The sequence below is a fragment of the Perca flavescens genome, chromosome 18 (genome assembly GCF_004354835.1).
Source record: "Perca flavescens isolate YP-PL-M2 chromosome 18, PFLA_1.0, whole genome shotgun sequence".
Lineage (NCBI taxonomy): Eukaryota > Metazoa > Chordata > Actinopteri > Perciformes > Percidae > Perca > Perca flavescens.
In genome coordinates this window covers 12,303,806-12,323,103 of record NC_041348.1, presented here as the reverse complement: position 1 = coordinate 12,323,103, position 19,298 = coordinate 12,303,806, and the positions used below count along the sequence as shown (strand labels likewise).

General features: G+C 38.7%; 1 protein-coding gene across 3 annotated transcripts in view; it reads left to right on the top strand.

Moving 5' to 3' along the window:
* The window catches only part of klhl29 (kelch like family member 29), a 232,935-nt gene that overhangs the window by 191,229 nt on the left and 22,408 nt on the right, over positions 1–19,298 (top strand). For all 3 annotated transcript variants that reach the window (XM_028605863.1, XM_028605865.1, XM_028605864.1), the window contains one exon: positions 7,357–7,550. In XM_028605863.1, coding sequence (XP_028461664.1) covers positions 7,357–7,550 — 194 coding nt within the window. The remainder of the gene's footprint in view (positions 1–7,356; positions 7,551–19,298) is intronic.

The window sequence follows — 19,298 nt, the reverse complement described above, 5'->3', positions numbered from 1 at the left end:
TGACGCTGAGGGGATGTCAGTTTTGCAGGTCTTTGTTTATAAATCAAAGTATTGGACAAAGTACTATTTTGACCTGATGAGGGTGGTGATGGCGCAGTGGATATAACCCATACATTTGGTGTGGGAGACCCGTGTTAGATTTCCACTGCAATACATCAACCAATGTGTCCCTGAGCAAGACACTTAACCCATAGTTGCTCTAGAGGTGTGCGACCTCTGACATATATAGCAATTGTAAGTCGCTTTGGATAAAAGCGTCAGCTAAATGACATGTAATGTAATGTAATGTGTTAGATGATGAAAGGTTAAGGGATTACCAAACGCATTACACTACATCCTGAGAGGGACACGATTGGCTGTACCAGATTTCATGGCATTTTATCCAATATGATATTTCAGTCTGGACCAAAGTGGTGGACCGATCTACCGATAAACTGACCAACTGACATTGCCATCCCTCGAGCCACACAGCTAGCGTGGGAAAAAAACAATCAACAGATGCAGTGCAGTAAAAATTTCAACTAGTTTTGCTGTGATCCAAACCAAATGTGACACTTTGATTTGGTTGCAAATGGACATGGTTTCTTATGCAAACAAGGCAAATGTACCCACATGACTAAGACAGCTTTAGCGATTCGTGTTGTAGTGTGCACGTGCATCTGAGGGTGTGTGTGGGCAGCAGGAAGAGAATGCAGGAGAGACGGAGAAATAGCGTTCATGCGAGTGAGATAGATAGCTGGGGTGTTGCAAGGATTAATATGAAATTGTAACTTAAGGGCACAAGTTGCTGTTCTGATTCTGCTCCAGAATCTAGAGCATCAGCTTTCCTCTGCGTTTTTTTTTCTCCAACCAACTTCCATTGCATTCCAGTGCACGCACTCAGTTTTTAAAGGTTACATGGTGTTGTTGTGGACCTGTGCGGTATAAGCGTAGTGAATGCGGATTTTGTTGTGTCTTTCCTGTATCTTCCATTACGAGCTGTTTGAATATCTAGGATTTGAATTGCTGGTGTATGGATACTGTAGCTATTGTTAGCAGTACGTGTTTGCATGGCATTCCAGTTTGGTTTTAAATGCAGCGTGATGCACTCTTCTGCCACTTAATGGATCTTTTTGTCAGTGTTGTGGTGTATATAGCCTGAGTGGTTTTGTTATCTGAGCGAGGCAGGTTTTTTTTTTTCTTTCCTCTTTCTTACTCCCCACTCTGGTTTCTCACTCTTAGGTGTATGCTGTGTAATTTGGATCTCAGGGAAAATGGATACGTGTCAGTATCTCAGAGACTGACAGCCCATCTATTATAGTTTATCGTATGTGTGTGATTGCGTGTGAAAGAGAGAGACAGCGAGGTATGGAGAAACGTGGCTCATCATCCACACTCACCTGCAGGTAACCACATTAGTGAATTGGCTGTGATGCCTCGGGCGCATTCTCCATGGTTAGATTGCATCATTTGTGCGTTGTGGTAAGAGACACAGCTAGTCTATGTGCTATGAAGGTCATGGCCGGAAGATAGAGGGCATGTGGTCAGCTTCAAGATGCAGGCATTGGTCAACACTTTGTAAATTTGCCAAACCTATGGGTTTAACTCTTTATGCATCACATATATACACTAGGGCTGTCAGCATTAACGCGTTAATCGCGTTGCGATTAAAGGCCGAGCATAACGCATTAATTTTTTTTAATCACATTAATCGCATGCCACCATTTATTAATTTATTTTCACGTCACTCGGCTTCTCGTCTTGCCTAACAGGCTACTATTTTGACCCTTTGCAGAACCTTTACTTATCATCAAGCTGCCATACTTCCTCGTAACACATCCTACTGCTGCAGGCTGCAGGCATGATGGAGAAATGCAGCAGCAACGCAATCTGAATGATGCTTTTTATTTTCCAAAACTCCCGGACGGCTCAGTAGACAAGTTGAAAGCCATAAGCACATTGTGTAAAGCCGAATTAAAATATCGCCAAAGCACGTCAAGCTTGAGCTAACACCTACGAGCTAAGCATAGTCCAGTTAACGTGACTCAGGTTGATGCTAGTGGGCTCAGGCAAAGCACTATTTTGGAGAGTGCTACTCGCCAATCTGTTATTGAAACCAAAGTGCAAACGCTGTCATCAACCGGTGATCACTGGACGTCAGTGAGTAATCAAAATTATTTAGAAGTTACTGCATACTATATTGACTCTGGTAAGTAGGGTTGGGTACCAAAACCTGCCGACCTACACGGTAGTAACGAGACCGAAAAAGAACGAAAATTCCGGTGCCTGACTTTACACTACACCTGACAGCAGGTAACATTAGCCTACCTTTAGCTAGCAGCTGGATTAAACACGGTTAACATGCTGACAGCTAACGTTAAACAGTGTAAAGTGTGACTGTATTTCACTGTAGAGGATTCCAACAGCGGGACCTAACAGTCTGCTCTGCAGCGCAGCAGCTGCCGTTGTCGGAATTAAACAACACAGACAGTGCGTTCGCTTAAAACAGGTAGCGTCGTGGTGCATTCACAGTTATTGTAAAATATACCCTTTTCCCATCTGGTGGTTGTTTTTGTCGTTCAACAGCAATTTACTGGTGAAATAAGTTATTGTTATAGTTATTACATTATTATTAAATCTTTAATATTGACCATGGCTTTAACAATAAACACGTTCCTGACTGTTCAGTACCTTTCTTTTTTTCTTTTTTCTTCTTTTGTTTACAGTAAATAAATAATAAACAAATCTTAAAGTCAAGTTCATAAAGTAACTTTCTTTACATTCATTTGATTACCAATCGAAATGCACTGGTAATAATTGCTTTCCATTGTTAATATGTACTTAAAAACAGTTCTGAAATGCAAATTAATAGAATTTTAATCATGTGATAAAACATTAACTACAGAAATTCAGCGATTAATTACGCTAACATTTTTTTTTATTGTTTGACAGCCCCAATATACACACTTACTGATTCATGATTTTTATCCTCTTTTCTATTGAATCTTGATGCTACTCCATCGCAGCTGCTCCATGAACAGAGGAAAAAAATAGATGACACACACACACACACACACACACACACACGGCTTTTAAACGTGTAATGCCACCAAGCAAATCCAATGGAATGCATAACAGCACTTTACTGAATCCATTAATTTTTATGCTCTCTGATTCAGATGTACGTTTCCTAGTTAACGTTACAAAGTGAGGGCCCGCGGGGCAATATCTGCTAATGCTCCACGTTTTCTCAGCTCATCTGTGATGATGTCATCACTGAGTGACATTGTCTTAGCCGGTGAAGCCCACGTACTGACGCATGTTCCAGTTATCTTTTTTTTGAAGAGGACAGAAATGGATTTTGGAACAACTTTCTGTTGAGATGCAGTATAAAACATCTAAAATTATGTATTTTGAAATGGAGATAAAGAGCTAGCTCAGCCAATCTCCTTATCCCAGAATCCATTGGCCCTTATAGCAAGGCCCAGTCTCTGTTTTTTTTGTTTCAACTGCAAACTACTGAAACAGAGACCTACAATGAGGCTCATACGGAGTTAGCAGGTTGGAAATATAGAATATATAGAACCAGACCTATGATAGCTCATAAGGATAAGGCTGGCCATATTTTATGTTTTGTCAACAAAAATCATGAAAAGACCTAAACCAACAATTATTTGATCTTATTAACAAGTATTGCCTGTGTCGTCAAAGCCAACTGTTGGCCACTATTGATTACAATAAACATGGGCACTGTAGTTTATTTTGATTGAACCCCACATTCACCGTTTTGCTGCAGTAAACATTGACTAGATACAGCATGTGTAATCTGCCACCAAAAATAGTTTCCAACAAATGCAATTTTTTCTCCTGTTTGATTAATGTTTGCTAAAAAAAACTGCAGTGCCCAGCTATTTAAGAAAAAATAAATTAAATGAATCCATATATTCATGTCTTCAGTTTGAATGAAACGGCTTGTGGCTGAGTGCACAAGACAGAGTGGGGAAGTTGCAAAGTATTCAGAGATGAAACACTTTGTTGGTTTAGGTGGGATTTGGTGACAATTTAAAAAAAAATGAACCACTCCCCCTTTAAAGGTGTTTAGTAAAATGTTTGAATCTAATCTGAAATACAAAATAGATACATGAAGTAGAACCTGAGTAGATATGTAAGAAATTGTGTTCTATTCATACACCTATTTGATCTCGTAATAAGTCTTGCCGGGGCATACTAAACCAGCCACCAAATGATAACACAAAATGTGGAGTTACGCTCCCTCCCTATTGTTGGTTGCAGACTGGCATATTAAAGTTGGATCTAATTTTTCATGTGCACTATGCAGAGCATACAAGGAGGTGGGAGCATCTGCTGTCAACATGAATAAACATGACAGGTGTGACTGTATTTCAGTGGCAACTATCCAACTTTGCCTGGTGTTCTCAAACATTATGGTTCTTATCCAGCTGGGTCAGTGGAGAGCAAATGCCAGAGAAATGTTAGCTGGTTACTCTTTTACCAACACAATCGCACTGCGTGGGTTGCTTATACACCTGGCTGACATTGAATTGTAACTCTGATTTGTCAGTCGCAGTGCGTGCTGCGAGAATTAACTTGTTTTTCTTTATCCAGATTAAATCCAGAGAACATACTCGGAGGCAAATCTAGTTGAAAGCCTGGCCTCTTTCTTTCATTCATAATCTCTGTCTACCCTTTCTATCCGTCTCTCTTTTTCTGTCCGTCTCTCTCTCTCTCAATACATAAAGGAACACAATCCTGCATTGTTTGTTCTGTTGTAACCCCGCAGCCACATTTTGGAGACGATTGTACCAGCGTGATGAAACAAGCCCTGTCAGGAGCTACAGCCGATTACGTGGCTCCATGCAGTGATCAGTCTTTGTGTATAAACACTTTAGAAAAAAAGCGATCGATGCTGTGCAACATGTTGATGGATAAACTCCAACAGCGTCTTAGTGACAATGAAAAAGCTCTGTCTGCTTTTTCTGTCTGACGGAGAGCCTCAGAGTTAAGGGGAGAGATATAGCCTTTGTTTTTATAATGAACGCAGTGTGTGTGTGTTTTGTTTCTGTCTCTCTCCTTCCTCCTTCTCCTCTGCCTCGGAGATATAATCAAACCATATACACCCACGCTGAGAATCATTTCAGTGTCAGTCTAATGTCACGGTTCATATTAAATGCTTGATGGTGAATCACACGTGTAATGAATTCAATCAGATTCGTGACCTCTGAGACTGTCTGAGACACTGAGTTTCTTCTGACCTTCACATGTTCCTCTTATCACAACTCCTGACTCTTATGACGACGCGTAATAGCTGTGCCATGTTTACAATAATGGCCCTTGAAAACCTATTTTCTTGATCCGCAGTCTTGTGTATTTGTGTTTAGTCGCTGCTTTTCTCACTGCTTTAAAGTGTTGGAAAAAAATAATTTAGAAATCCAAGTTTTGGAATCTGATCATCTGAACTACACCCACAAAGTCCTGCAGGAAGATTAGCTGATTGGCTCGGTCCACTGCCGTTAGCACACAAACGCATTACTTGAAGCCTGACGAGATGGGTTTTCGTGTGATATGGGATCCTGCGAGTCTCGGTTCGACATCTTGTGAGATAGCGAGAATCCAGCTGCCATGCAAGGTAAACAAATACATGCGGTTCTTGAAAAAAAGATTAAGCTCTAAAACCAAATTTGAGGATGAAAGCGGCAAGATATTACATCTCTCCGAATTTCTTTAATAGTAAAGATGTGAATAATTCAGTGCTTCCTTTTTTTTCTTTTTCTTTATCTTTTTCCACCAGCTGCTTGCAGTAGTCCTGGTGACCTTTTGTCTATCCCGTAATCAGCTTCACTCGGCAGCGTCTGACCCTTAAATTTATGAACCTCCCCCGATGTGGTCCGAGGGGTAATTACATCTGCCAGAGAATGAGATACATGTTAGTCCTTCAATCTCAGCAGCACTCAACCTGATGGGGTGTGTGTGTGTGTGTGTGTGTGTGTGTGTGTCCTTGTTTAAACAGTCCTAATTGGCTCTGTAGCCTTTCGAGTCCACCTCTCCCAAAGTGTCTTCTGTGTCACCACTTTCTCAGGCTGCCAGTCGATTTAAACTCATCCCCTCAGCAGGTGTTGCCAAGAACATTATCAGACCCCCAAAGACAATTTTCCCAAAGGCTTATTCACTCGTCTCCTCTGGCACTTTATCTAACAGCCTTCTCACAGGAAGGTGGATGCAAACCGAGCTTCCAGCCTGGCTCCTAATGCCAGGTGCAGCAGTAAAGCATCCATAGACTGAAAAATATCTCAAGGCACACCTGTACGTCTTTGACAGGTACGTCAGACGAGAAAGTAGACACCTGTGTGCTCGCTAAAATTAGGCAAAACACCCAATGAAAGGTCATTGACACCAGTAAAACAAATTCACACATAATTTGCCTTTAAGTGACAGTATGGGAGTCTAATTTTTCGAGTCGTTAATGTTTGATGTGTAAGGTTTGTTGTCCTGGGGGAGATTGGCTAGAGCTTGAAAGGCTTTCTTTTCTTGTATAGTACAGAGACAACCTTGATTAAGAGGGCTTGCTTTAGTCTGAATAGATGTGTTTTAATCGCAGATCCTGGACCTGTTTGCGTCACTTTAATGAGGCCTTCTCCAGCTGGAAGGCTGTCGGTGGGGCTGCTTTGATCAGTGGCCAATGGACACGGGTTTACACTGCTAACACGCTACGCTAATGGAGCCACGGGAAAAAAAAAAAAAAACACACACAAACACGTGTCTAAACACATGCAGCACGCACACCAAACACAAATGCAAATTTCAGAAATATACATACAGTATAAACGCACGCCCAACCTTTGACAAGGGCACAGTCGCATAAGCCAGTGTCTTGTTGTCATGCAGCCCATTGTGTCAGACCCTTTGATCTGTTTGTGCCGGTTTGGGTCGGCTGAGTTCTAGGCTGTGCCAAAGAGGGCTCAGTGAGAAAAGTCCAAAGCTCAGCGCTGACACACAGCCCAACTCTAGAGACTAATGGCTTGTAACTCTCAACATATGTTGCTTTGTGTAATTGCTTTAATTGCTGTCATTGTACGTAATAGTTGGTCTTTTTCATCTTCCCTGGTGGTGTAGGCATTCTGCTAATTATATCTGTCAGCCCTGCAGCCAAAACGAGCAATTCACAGCGATTTCAGAGCAGTGGGAACTTTATCTTTATACTACTGGTATGAATCATTAGAGTTTAATGGAAATGGAAAGTTTGCACCTTGACCAGATTTTTCTCTTGATTTATTTTGCTTTGGTTTATAATTCAAATTCATCCAAGGTTGAAATTACTATAATCTAGAAATCCATTTTTTTTTTTTTTTATCACTCCAGGTACGACACCATCACCAACCAGTGGGAGACAGTTTCTCCTCTTCCTAAGCCGGTCCATTCGGCGGCAGCCACGGTGTGCGGGGGGAAGGTCTTCGTGTTCGGAGGTGTGAACGAGGCCGGACGCTCGGCGGGGGTCCTCCAGTCCTATGTACCGCAGAGCGACACCTGGAGCTTCATCGAATCACCCATGATAGGTAAGACAGGTGACAACACCCACAGTCTTTGTCATTAAAATGTGGTTTTACACGCACATCCTTCCACACACAAGCTTCGACACAGTGTAGAGATGCCATGTCCTCGGGGTACGTGTTGTCATTGTTACCATCACCTTTTGTACAATGATAGCACTGTTTCCTTTTTAAACCAGTGTTTACCAGGTTGATATTCCCAAATGTGTGGTTTTTCTTTCCTCATTATGCCTTTGCATTTCCCATTTGAAAGAGATTAACCACTCACCAGCTTAATAAAACCATGCATATTAATATTCACGCTTTTTATCAGTAATGTAACACCAAAACTGCAAAAGGCACATATTGCAACATTACCGTACCCATTTATATGCATGCGTTCCTTGAATAGAATCGTTTGTCCTTTGTGGTCATTGACATCGTGCTATCTCGTTAGAGAGCCTTTGGGCCTCCATTATGGTTGCCCGGTTGCCTAGCAACAGTGTTCTCACAACTCTACCCTCTTGAATGCCTTCCATATCATGTGCTTGACTAAGCTCCTGACTGCCATTTGATGGCAACATATTGTCATACAGTAGATGACCTTATGAGCCTGAATCTGTTCCCTTCATGTTGCACTTCGTACCCTTAAGTGTACCTGGACATCTCATCGTGACACGTTGGTCAATTTTTTATAAAGGAGTTTTATATCAATATCTCCTGTGTGCTCAGGTGAAGGTGAAAGCCAACTTCTTGATTTGCATGTGCAATAGTTCCTCTCAGACATAAAACTACCTTTTTATTTTAAAATGTAAGCGGAGGAAAAAAATGTGATTTTAGTCTTCGGGATTAGTTTATTTCAGTGAAAATGTTGACCCACATCCATGGCAACAGAAAATTCAGTGGTCAGTGTGACCTTTTCCATTCATCATTATAACGAGAAGACCATAGCTGAAATGATAGGTGGCTTCTGACATGTTATTGGCCAAAACTCTTTATTCACCGCACAAACCTGCAGTCACATTCCAGTTAGAGCCACCTGGGACCTGTGAATGACGCAGCACCAGAAGAAACACTTTAATCAAGTGTCATAAGTTAAAGGTAGCAGGAAAAACCCAGTGTACAACTCTGCGTAACTTAAAAAACGCTGTAGACAGCTGTGTTCCCAGTGCAAAGATGTTATCCACAGGCAGGTTTTTTTCACAAAGATATATCCTTGAAAGCGGCCGCACATTGATGATTGTTGCAGTGTTGCATACCCTGCGAGTCTTTCCGTTTAACGCGTGGGCCTTGACAACACTATTACACACATGAACACAGTTGTGAAGTTTAAATTCAACCCATAACACTCCTTGCATTTTGACATTTTTGGAAATATGCCTATTTGCTTTCTTGTGAAGAGTTAGATAAAAAGATACCTCTTATGTCAGTTGGTTAAATATGAAACTAGAGCCAAAAGAGCTTAGCTTAAAAGCTGAAAGCTGGGGAAAATAGATAGTCTGACTCTGTCCAAAGGTAATAAAATCCACCTACCAGCAACTATAAAGCATACTTACTAACATGTTATATCTTGTTTGTTTAATCCGTACAAAAACCAGAGAAATGTACAGGGGGGTTATGTTCCCAGACTATTCCTTGGCTAGGATCAGTTCCAGGCATCCAGTGGAGACTCCAGGAAGTTGCTGGTCGCAGCCAAGATATAATCCAGCAAATGGCCAGTATAATGGAATATTGTCATTTTTACACTTCGGTTTTTCTACTGATTAAACAAAGAAATATAACATGTTAAATGTCCAATGGCATGAAAATTTCACTTTAAGTTTTTTTAACATTTATGAGTTCCCCTAGCCTATAATTTTGGGAAAGAGACTTCAGATATAGCATTAGGGGACCACTGAGGCCTATATAAAAGCATCCAAAATGCACCATGTCATAGGACCTTTAAATACTGAGCTTTAGAGGTGCTGGTCGCCGAACAGTATTTTGTATCCTTTGGACAGAGCCAGGCTAGCTGTTTCCCTGTTTCCAGTCCTAATGCTAAGCTAAGCTACTGGCAGCAGCTTTATATTTAACAGTAGTTATGAAAGTGTTACCCATCTCCTTAACTATCTCTCCGCCAGAAAGTGGATACGTGTATTTCCGAAAATGTCAAACTATTCCTTTTAAAGGTGCAGCAGAATTTAATATTTTCAAAGCCAAAAAAGTATGTTTATGTTCGTTTTAATTAATTTTCCATACAAATAAAAATTCTATATTTCATGCTGGATTATCCCATTTAAGATGCTGGCAAATTTTGGATTCTCAGGACAAAGAGCTGTCCAAATGCTGCCTTAAAAAAAACGTAATTAATATCTCAAATGGTGGCGTACTGTTGCTGCAGGCAACACTCGGAGCAGCGGGGCATCAGAGAGAAACACAGGGTCAAAAATGTATTTGAATTCAAATGTTTCCTGACAAGACGTTGTTCTTGTGTCATTAAAGCACCGGCGCGGAGGCACTTCCCTTAGCGCTGAAGCCCAGATACTATATTTATTAGTGCCTTTTCAGAGCGAGACTACTGTGAGCGAAATTATGATTATGTAACGTGAGTGTTTGGGGCTGAGTGGTATTAAAGGGCTGGGAGAGCAGCTGGCAGAGGAGGAATGAGAGAAAAGTCTGGTGAGAAACACACATGCACACGCACAGAGATGCAGACACACACAGCCACCCCTCACCTCATATCAACTATACATCCCCCGGGGGCACAGGTACACAGCGCATGAATTATGTAACGGGCCGGGAGGTTACTCCGTGTGTGGGTGTGTGTGGGTGTGTGTGTGTGGGTGTGGTGTGTGTGTGTGTATGTGTGTAGGACAGATGCTGACAGACAGACCATCATCTGTCAGGGTGTAGATGAGCCTGCGTCTGACAGCCAACGAGCCGGGAGATAATGGACAGGTTTAGTGCTTCCTGTGAAATTGGGCCGGCGTTGATTTTAGTGAGCCGGTAGGGAGCGCTTCTCGATCAACCCTCTGCCTCCCTCCATCGCTTTCCCTCTCTAATCTCTCTTTTCATCTCTCTCTCTCTCTCTCTCAATCCCCTTCTCTCTGTCTCACTGTCTCCCCCCTCCGTCTCTCACCGTCTCCCAGCACTGTCTTATCGACTGACACAAATACAGCTGTGCGTGCTTTCTGGGACCGTGTGTGTGTGTGTGTGTGTGTGTGTGTGTGTGTGTGTGTGTGTGTTCCCTCTGCTTGGACCATCTCCTGCATGAACTGCAAATGGGTTTCACAAACACTTATCAGGACTGACTTCCTATCTCTTGCGGAGTGAAAAATAATATTCCTTGTGCCAAAAATAGTCCCTTCAACATTTCTATTGAGATGTCTCCGCACCTTCAACTATATCCTCCTTTGTCTTCAGTATGTCTTTCTGCTGAGCAGTATATTTACTGAAACATGGGAGCGTAATTAAGCCCTCTCACATTCAGTAAACTATTTATGAGGTCTCAATGCTTTTCTTTAAAAGGTCAGTTCACCCAAATAAACATAATGCCGAGGTTTTGAAACATCTCTGAGATTTCTGCCACCGCAGTGGAGGTGAAACATGCATTGAAAAATGAGTTTTCTGGAAAATCCATAAGCCTCTGGGATTCAGCCTAACTTTTCATAGTATGGCAGTGTGGTGTGAGGCCATTTTCTCATATTTTTCAAATATGTACTTTTAAATACAAGATACATTTCAGAGAGCCGAATATCCCACAGTATTAATGTCTTCATTTAAAAACTAATTCAAAGAGAAAGTCTTCTAAATGTCATCTTACCATAACATGGCAGATGTCGATCTTTAATAAGAAATAGCGTCCCTAACACATGGATGACTAATGGACTTTATTTTCTTATTTGATGAGAGAACCTGTTGTTGTTTTTTGGCCATGCCAGCTACATGGCTTAAGAGAAATAAATGGTGGTTTGTCAGTCCACCACATATCTCAAAAACTATTAGATGGACTGCCATAACATCCTTGTTCCCGTGAGGATCCCTTAAAAATAACCTTTACTTTCTATCTCTCTTCTAGCCATCAGGACACCATTTCAATTTGTTCAATTTATTTATCTCCATTATATCATAGTGGACACAGATATTAAAGCTCCAGAGAACAAAATATTTCTCTAACATTCAATATTCCTGACTTACTAAGCAACAGTCAAAGTGTAGGTGTAATGTAACCCTCAAAATCTGTATCTGCTTCATCAGGACTGTGTGGGCTTGGTTTGATCAGATTAGATTCACAGTAACCAAACAACTCACCAACTAAATCCAAATGTTGCTAAATTGGTGATGTCATGGAAGTACATTATTACATCACTGTTTTTTTATTTTTTTAAATGAAGCCCTGCCCACTTCAAACCGGTGAAAGGATCACAGAGAAAAACAAATATATGACCAAACCTGCATTTGCCAGAAAAGTGTGTTCATGAACACCCCGTCACTCAGAGTAAGAAGCTAATTGAGAAAAAGTTTTAAAACTATCTGCGTGGTTAGAAACCCTTTGAGGTTCTTGAGAAAACCTTTTTCACAATTTGGGTAAGGTGAGCCTTTGAAAACACATTTAAAAAGTCACTTGCTATCACACATCCACATGGAAAAACACACGCCGTACTCCACCCAGCTCCCTCCAGCATTCAGCCCCCTGTTGACGGACAGGTCTCCATTGACGGCAGGACTACTCGCGCAAATAACGAATCACATCAGTTGAGAGCGCCATAATGGAGGTGGAGGTGGAGGAGGATGAGGGGAAGGTGACGGAGCGAGAGAGGTGGAGAACATGGAGTGTTTCCATAGACACTAGAGGTTGGATACCCGAACCGAGCCTGTCGGGACCCGGCGGTACCCGACGGGCTGGGCCGGGTTCGGGCAGATATTTAGAAATGATGTTCGGGTTCGGGTCAGGCTCGGTCACATCAGCGCGATAAGGCATTTAACATTTTAAAAAAGCGTATTATGAACGTTTCCAAATGCCTTCCTACAAACGTACGTGTCTTTAGTATGAGAAAACGAGATTTTAACTGTGTCGAGCTCGGACATAAATATCTTAATGCCTGTCGGGCTCGGGTCGGGCTCGGTTACTGCTCTGTCGGACGCGGGCCGGGCTCGGACAGAAAAATGCGGCCCGATCCGCACTCTAATGGACACCTAATTGGACATTGGACACCCCCTCGCATGTTTTCATCATACTTAATTAAAGTACATCATCCTCTTTCGGTCCCTCTGCTGTTTTTGGCCCGTCATTTCAAAGGCTGCTCTTATTCTCCTCACACCACATAAAAGGACATTGCTGCTCCAATTACCTTGTTGTAATCTTATCTAAGCTTCTGGCAGCAAGAACTAAAGCTTCTTTGTCCTATTTCCTCCTTTTCCCTCGTGCTCTCTGGTGGGACGCAGGAAGCTGGAGACGATACCCAGCACCTCATCCTCCATCTTTCAAAGGAGAATGTCTTATGTATTCCTTGTTTATTGTTCCTCCTCCGCCTGTCACTGACCGCACATTTCCGTGCCGCTGTAACGCCGCGTCTTTGGGATGACGACTACTGTTTGGGAGTCTTTATCAGAGAGAACTGTCTTATCTAGATCTGTACAGTATTGGTATAATTTAGGGGTGTGTGTGTGTGTGTGTTCTGGTTTTAAAGAATCAGATATCTGCCGTGTTGATGTAGGAATCAGATAGGAAAGAATGTGAGGGAACAACAAGGTGTGTGTTTAGACAGCAGCCAAAAATGTCCTTGTGTGTGTGTGTGTGTGTGTGTGTCTTCACTTGTTTGCTGTCCTTAACCCCAGCCCGAGGGGGTCCCAGATGCGGTGACTAAGCTTTTATTTTTCCAGAGTGTGAGAGGCTGCGTCAGCCCGTGTTGGCCCACAGGCACAGCTGTACTTCTATCACCTCTGCCGTGTTAAAAACCTTGTTTTTCAGTCTTATTTTTTTCTTTTCTTTTTACCTCTCCCTTCCCTTTTATTCATGTTTTATGTAGAATGTGGTCACTTGTGGATTGTTGCCTGCGTTTCCTAACCTCAGAGCTGTGAAACCAGACAAAGTTCATTGCGAGTCTCCAAAAATGGCAAGGTTTGTCCCGGAATTTGAATGTGTATGTGTATTACGTGCACTCTTTACTTTATCTCAATGTTGTTTGAGCAGAAACGGCTTGTTTTCTACATCGAAGGCCAGGGGGGTAAGAGCGGAAGCAAAGTGGCGGCGAGATGTTGAACCTCCCCAGCAGTCCTTTTGAGTCTTGCCAAATGAGAACAAGTTATACCTGCCTGGTACTTTTCCAAGCACTCAAAACCCGCTGCTTACTGTGGGTCCACGGGAGAGCGGCAGGGAGCGATGGTGAGAGTTTCTGTGGGGAAAAAGAGAGAGAGGTTTTTCCTTTGAGAGCATCTTGTTATTATTCTGCCTCAGGCGCCGAGCAGAGAGAAATGAGTGTTCTGTGTTTATGGGACCTAACACAAAACATCATGTACACACACACCACACACACACACACACACACACACCCTCGGAAAGACTGGCAGCGGCATATCAATGAGATGAGGAAGGTAAAAGAAGAAAATAAACACGTCAGGCAGAATGTGAGGAGGACCAATCAGTAGCAACTCAGATGGTTGCAGAGGAATTTTTTTATTGGATTTCAGTGTGTGTAAATGATATGCACTATGGTCTTATGGTCTCTATAACACATCAAACAACTGCATGGAGTCAATTTAAAGGCTAAAGATAAGTGTTTTTAGTTTTTTAGCCATGATGGCAGCATGGATGTCAGCGTCTCTACTATACTATGCCTTTTTTATGACTTTTTCAACATACTATATTATGACTTTTTTGCGACTTTTTTCGACATACTATACTATGCCTTTTGTATGACTTTTTCGTCATACTATACTATGCCTTTTCTATGACTTTTTTCGACATACTATGACTTGTGACTTTTTTCGACATACTATGCTATGACTTTTTTTCATCATACTATACTATGACTTTTTTAAGACTTTTTTCGACATACTATCCTATGACTTTTTGACATACTATAACTTTTTTATGACTTTTTTCAACATATTATACTATGACTTTTTTCGACATATTCTATACCATTTTTATAACTTTTGACATACTATACTATGACTCTTTTCGACATACTATACTATGACTCTTTTTGACATATTATACTATGCCTTTTTATGACTTTTTTTGACATACTATACTATGACTTATTTCGACATACTATGGCTCTTTTCGACATACTATACTATGCCTTTTCAAGACTCTTTTCGACATATTATACTAAGCCATTTTTATGCCTTTTCTCAACATACTATACTATGCCTATTTTATGACTTTTTTCGACATACTTTACTATGACTTTTTTCGACATACTATACTATGCCTTTTTTAGGACTTTTTTTGAAATACTATACTATGACTCTTTTCGACATACTATACTATGCCTTTTTTATTACTTTATTCAACATACTATACTGTGACTCTTTTTGACATATTATACTATGCCTTTTTATGACTTTTTTTGACATACTATACTATGACTCTTTTCGACATACTATACTATGCCTTTTTAAGACTTTTTTTGACATACTACACTGTCTTTTTTTATGACTTTTTTCGACATACTATACTATGTCTTTTTTATGTATTTTTTCGACATACTATACTATGAGTCTTTTCGACATATTATACTATGCCTTTTGGACTTTTTTCAACATACTATACTATGACTCTTTTCGACATACTATACTATACCTTTTTAAGACTTTTTTCGACATACTACACTGTCTTTTTTATGACTTTTTTCGACATACTATACTATGAGTCTTTTCGGCATTTTATACTAAGCCTTTTTGACTTTTTTCGACATACTATACTATGCAACGTGAGAAAACTTTTTTGCACACCTCTTTGGTCGGGCAGGTGCGTGGGATATGATCAAAGGTGATGGATCAAAAATTGTTGAGAGAAAATCCTTCACACTGGCCATTATGCAAGCAATAATTTATTTAGAAAAATACGACGTTTCGGTCCCAGACCTTCATCAGGTAAATTTTCTAAATAAATTATTGCTTGCGTAATGGCCAGTGTGCAGGATTTTCTCTCAACGACATACTATACTATGCCTTTTCAAGACTTTTTTCGACATACTATACTATGTCTTTTTTATGACTCTTTTCGACATACTATACTATGACTCTTTTAGACAAATTATACTATGACTTTCTTATGACTTTTTTCGACATACTATACTATGACTCTTTTTGACATACTATACTATGCCTTTTTTATGCCTTTTTTCAACATACTATACGATGACTTTCTTGTGACTTTTTTTGACATACTATACTATGACTCTTTTCGACATACTATACTATGACTTTCTTATGACTTTTTTTGACATACTATACTATGACTCTTTTCGACTTATTATACTATGCCTTTTTTGACTTTTTTCAACATACTATACTATGACTCTTTTCGACATACTATACTATGCCTTTTTAAGACTTTTTTCGACATACTATACTGTCTTTTTTATGACTTTTTTCGACATACTATCCTATACCTTTTTATGACTTCTTTTGACATACTATACTGTGACTCTTGTCGACATACTATACTATGCCTCTTTTATGACTTTTTTCGACATACTATACTATGCCTTTCCAAGACTTTTTTCGACATACTATACTATGTCTTTTTTGACTTTTTTCGACATACTATACTATGCCTTTTAAGACTTTTTTTTGACATACTATACTATGACTCTTTTCGACATGCTATACTATGACTCTTTTCGACATACTATACTATGCCTTTATGACTCTTTTCGACATACTATACTATTTATTTTTTATGACTTTTTTTTCGACATACTATACTATACCTTTTTATGACTTCTTTCGACATACTATACTGTGACTCTTTTCGACATACTATACTATGCCTTTTTATGACTTTTTTCGACATACTATACTATGCCTTTTTAAGACTTTTTTCGACATACTATACTATGACTCTTTTCGACATACTATACTATGTCTTTTTTATGACTTTTTGACATACTATACTATAACTTTTTATGACTTCTTTCGACATACTATACAATGACTCTTTTCGACATACTATGCTATGCTTTTTCAAGACTTTTTTCGACATACTATACTATGTATTTTTTATGACTTTTTTCGACATACTATACTATGACTTTTTTATGACTTTTTTCAACATACTATACTATGCCTTTTTAAGGCTTTTTTCAACATACTATAATTTGACTCTTTTCGACATAATATAGTATTTCTTTTTATGACTTTTTTCGACATACTATACTAAACCTTTTTATGACTTCTTTCGACATACTATACTGTGACTCTTTTCGACATACTATACTATGACTCTTTTTGACCTGCTATACTATGCCTTTTTAAGACTTTTTTCGACATACTATGCCTTTTAATTACTTTTTTTGACATACTATACTATAACTCTTTTCGACATATTATACTATGCCTTTTAATTACTTTTTTTAACATACTATACTATGACTCTTTTCGTCATACTATACTATGCCTTTTTAAGACTTTTTCGACATACTATGACTCTTTATGACATACTATACTATGCCTCTTTTATGACTTTTTTGACATACTATACTATAACTCTTTTCGACATATTATACTATGCCTTTTTATGACTCTTTTCGACATACTATACCTTTTTTATGACTTTTTTCGACATACTATACTATGCCTTTTTAAGACTTTTTTCGACATACTATACTATACCTTTTTATGACTTCTTTCGACATACTATACTGTGACTCTTTTCGACATACTATACTATGACTCTTTTTGACATACTATACTATGCCTCTTTTATGACTCTTTTCGACATACTATACCTCTTTTATGACTTTTTTCGACATACTATGCCTTTTAATGACTTTTTTTCACATACTATACTATAACTCTTTTCGACATATTATACTATGCCTTTTAATGACTTTTTTCAACATACTATACTATGACTCTTTTCGTCATACTATACTATGCCTTTTTTATGACTTTTTTCGACATACTATACTATACCTTTTTAAGACTTTTTCAACATACTATACTATGACTCTTTTCGACATACTATACTATGCCTCTTTTATGACTTTTTTGACATACTATACTATAACTCTTTTCGACATATTATACTATGCCTTTTTAAGACTTTTTTCGACATACTATACTGTCTTTTTTATGACTTTTTTCGACATACTATACTATACCTTTTTATGACTTCTTTCGACATACTATACTGTGACTCTTTTCGACATACTATACTATGCCTTTTAATTACTTTTTTTGACATACTATACTATAACTCTTTTCGACATATTATACTATGCCTTTTAATGACTTTTTTTAACATACTATACTATGACTCTTTTCGTCATACTATACTATGCCTTTTTTATGACTTTTTTCGACATACTATACTATGCCTTTTTAAGACTTTTTTGACATACTATACTATGACTCTTTTCGACATACTATACCTTTTTTATGCCTTTTTTCGACATACTATACTATGCCTTTTTAAAACTTTTTTCGACATACTATACTATGCCTTTTTATGACTTTTTTTGACATACTATACTGTGACTCTTTTAGACATACTATACTATGCCTTTTCAATACTTTTTTCGACATACTATACTATGCCTTTTTATGACTTTTTTGACATACTATACTATGACTCTTTTCGACATACTATACCTCTTTTATGACTTTTTTTCGACATACTATGCCTTTTAATGACTTTTTTTCAACATACTATACTATGACTCTTTTCGTCATACTATACTATGCCTTTTTTATGACTTTTTTCGACATACTATACTATGCCTTTTTAAGACTTTTTCAACTACACCTTTTTATGACTTCTTTCGACATACTATACTGTGACTCTTTTCGACATACTATACTATGCCTTTTTATGACTTTTTTCAACATACTATACTATGACTCTTTTTGACATACTATACTATGCCTCTTTTATGACTTTTTTTGACATACTATACTATGACTCTTTTCGACATACTATACTATGCCTTTTCAAGACTTTTTTCGACATACTATACTATGTCTTTTTTATGACTTTTTTCGACATACTATACTATGCCTTTTTAAGACTTTTTTCGACATACTATACTATGTCTTTTTTATGACTTTTTTCGACATACTATACCTTTTTATGACTTCTTTCGACATACTATACTGTGACTCTTTTCGACATACTATACTATGCCTTTTTATGACTTTTTTCGACATATTATGCCTTTTAATGACTTTTTTTTTCACATACTATACTATAACTCTTTTCGACATATTATACTATGCCTTTTAATGACTTTTTTCAACATACTATACTATGACTCTTTTCGACATACTATACTATGCCTCTTTTATGACTTTTTTCGACATACTATACTATAACTCTTTTCGACATATTATACTATGCCTTTTAATGACTTTTTTCAACATACTATACTATGACTCTTTTTGACATACTATACTATGCCTCTTTTATGACTTTTTTCGACATACTATACTATGACTCTTTTTGACATACTATACTATGCCTTTTAATGACTTTTTTCAACATACTATACTATGCCTTTTTAAGACTTTTTCAACATACTATACTATGACTCTTTTCGAAATACTATACTATGCCTCTTTTAT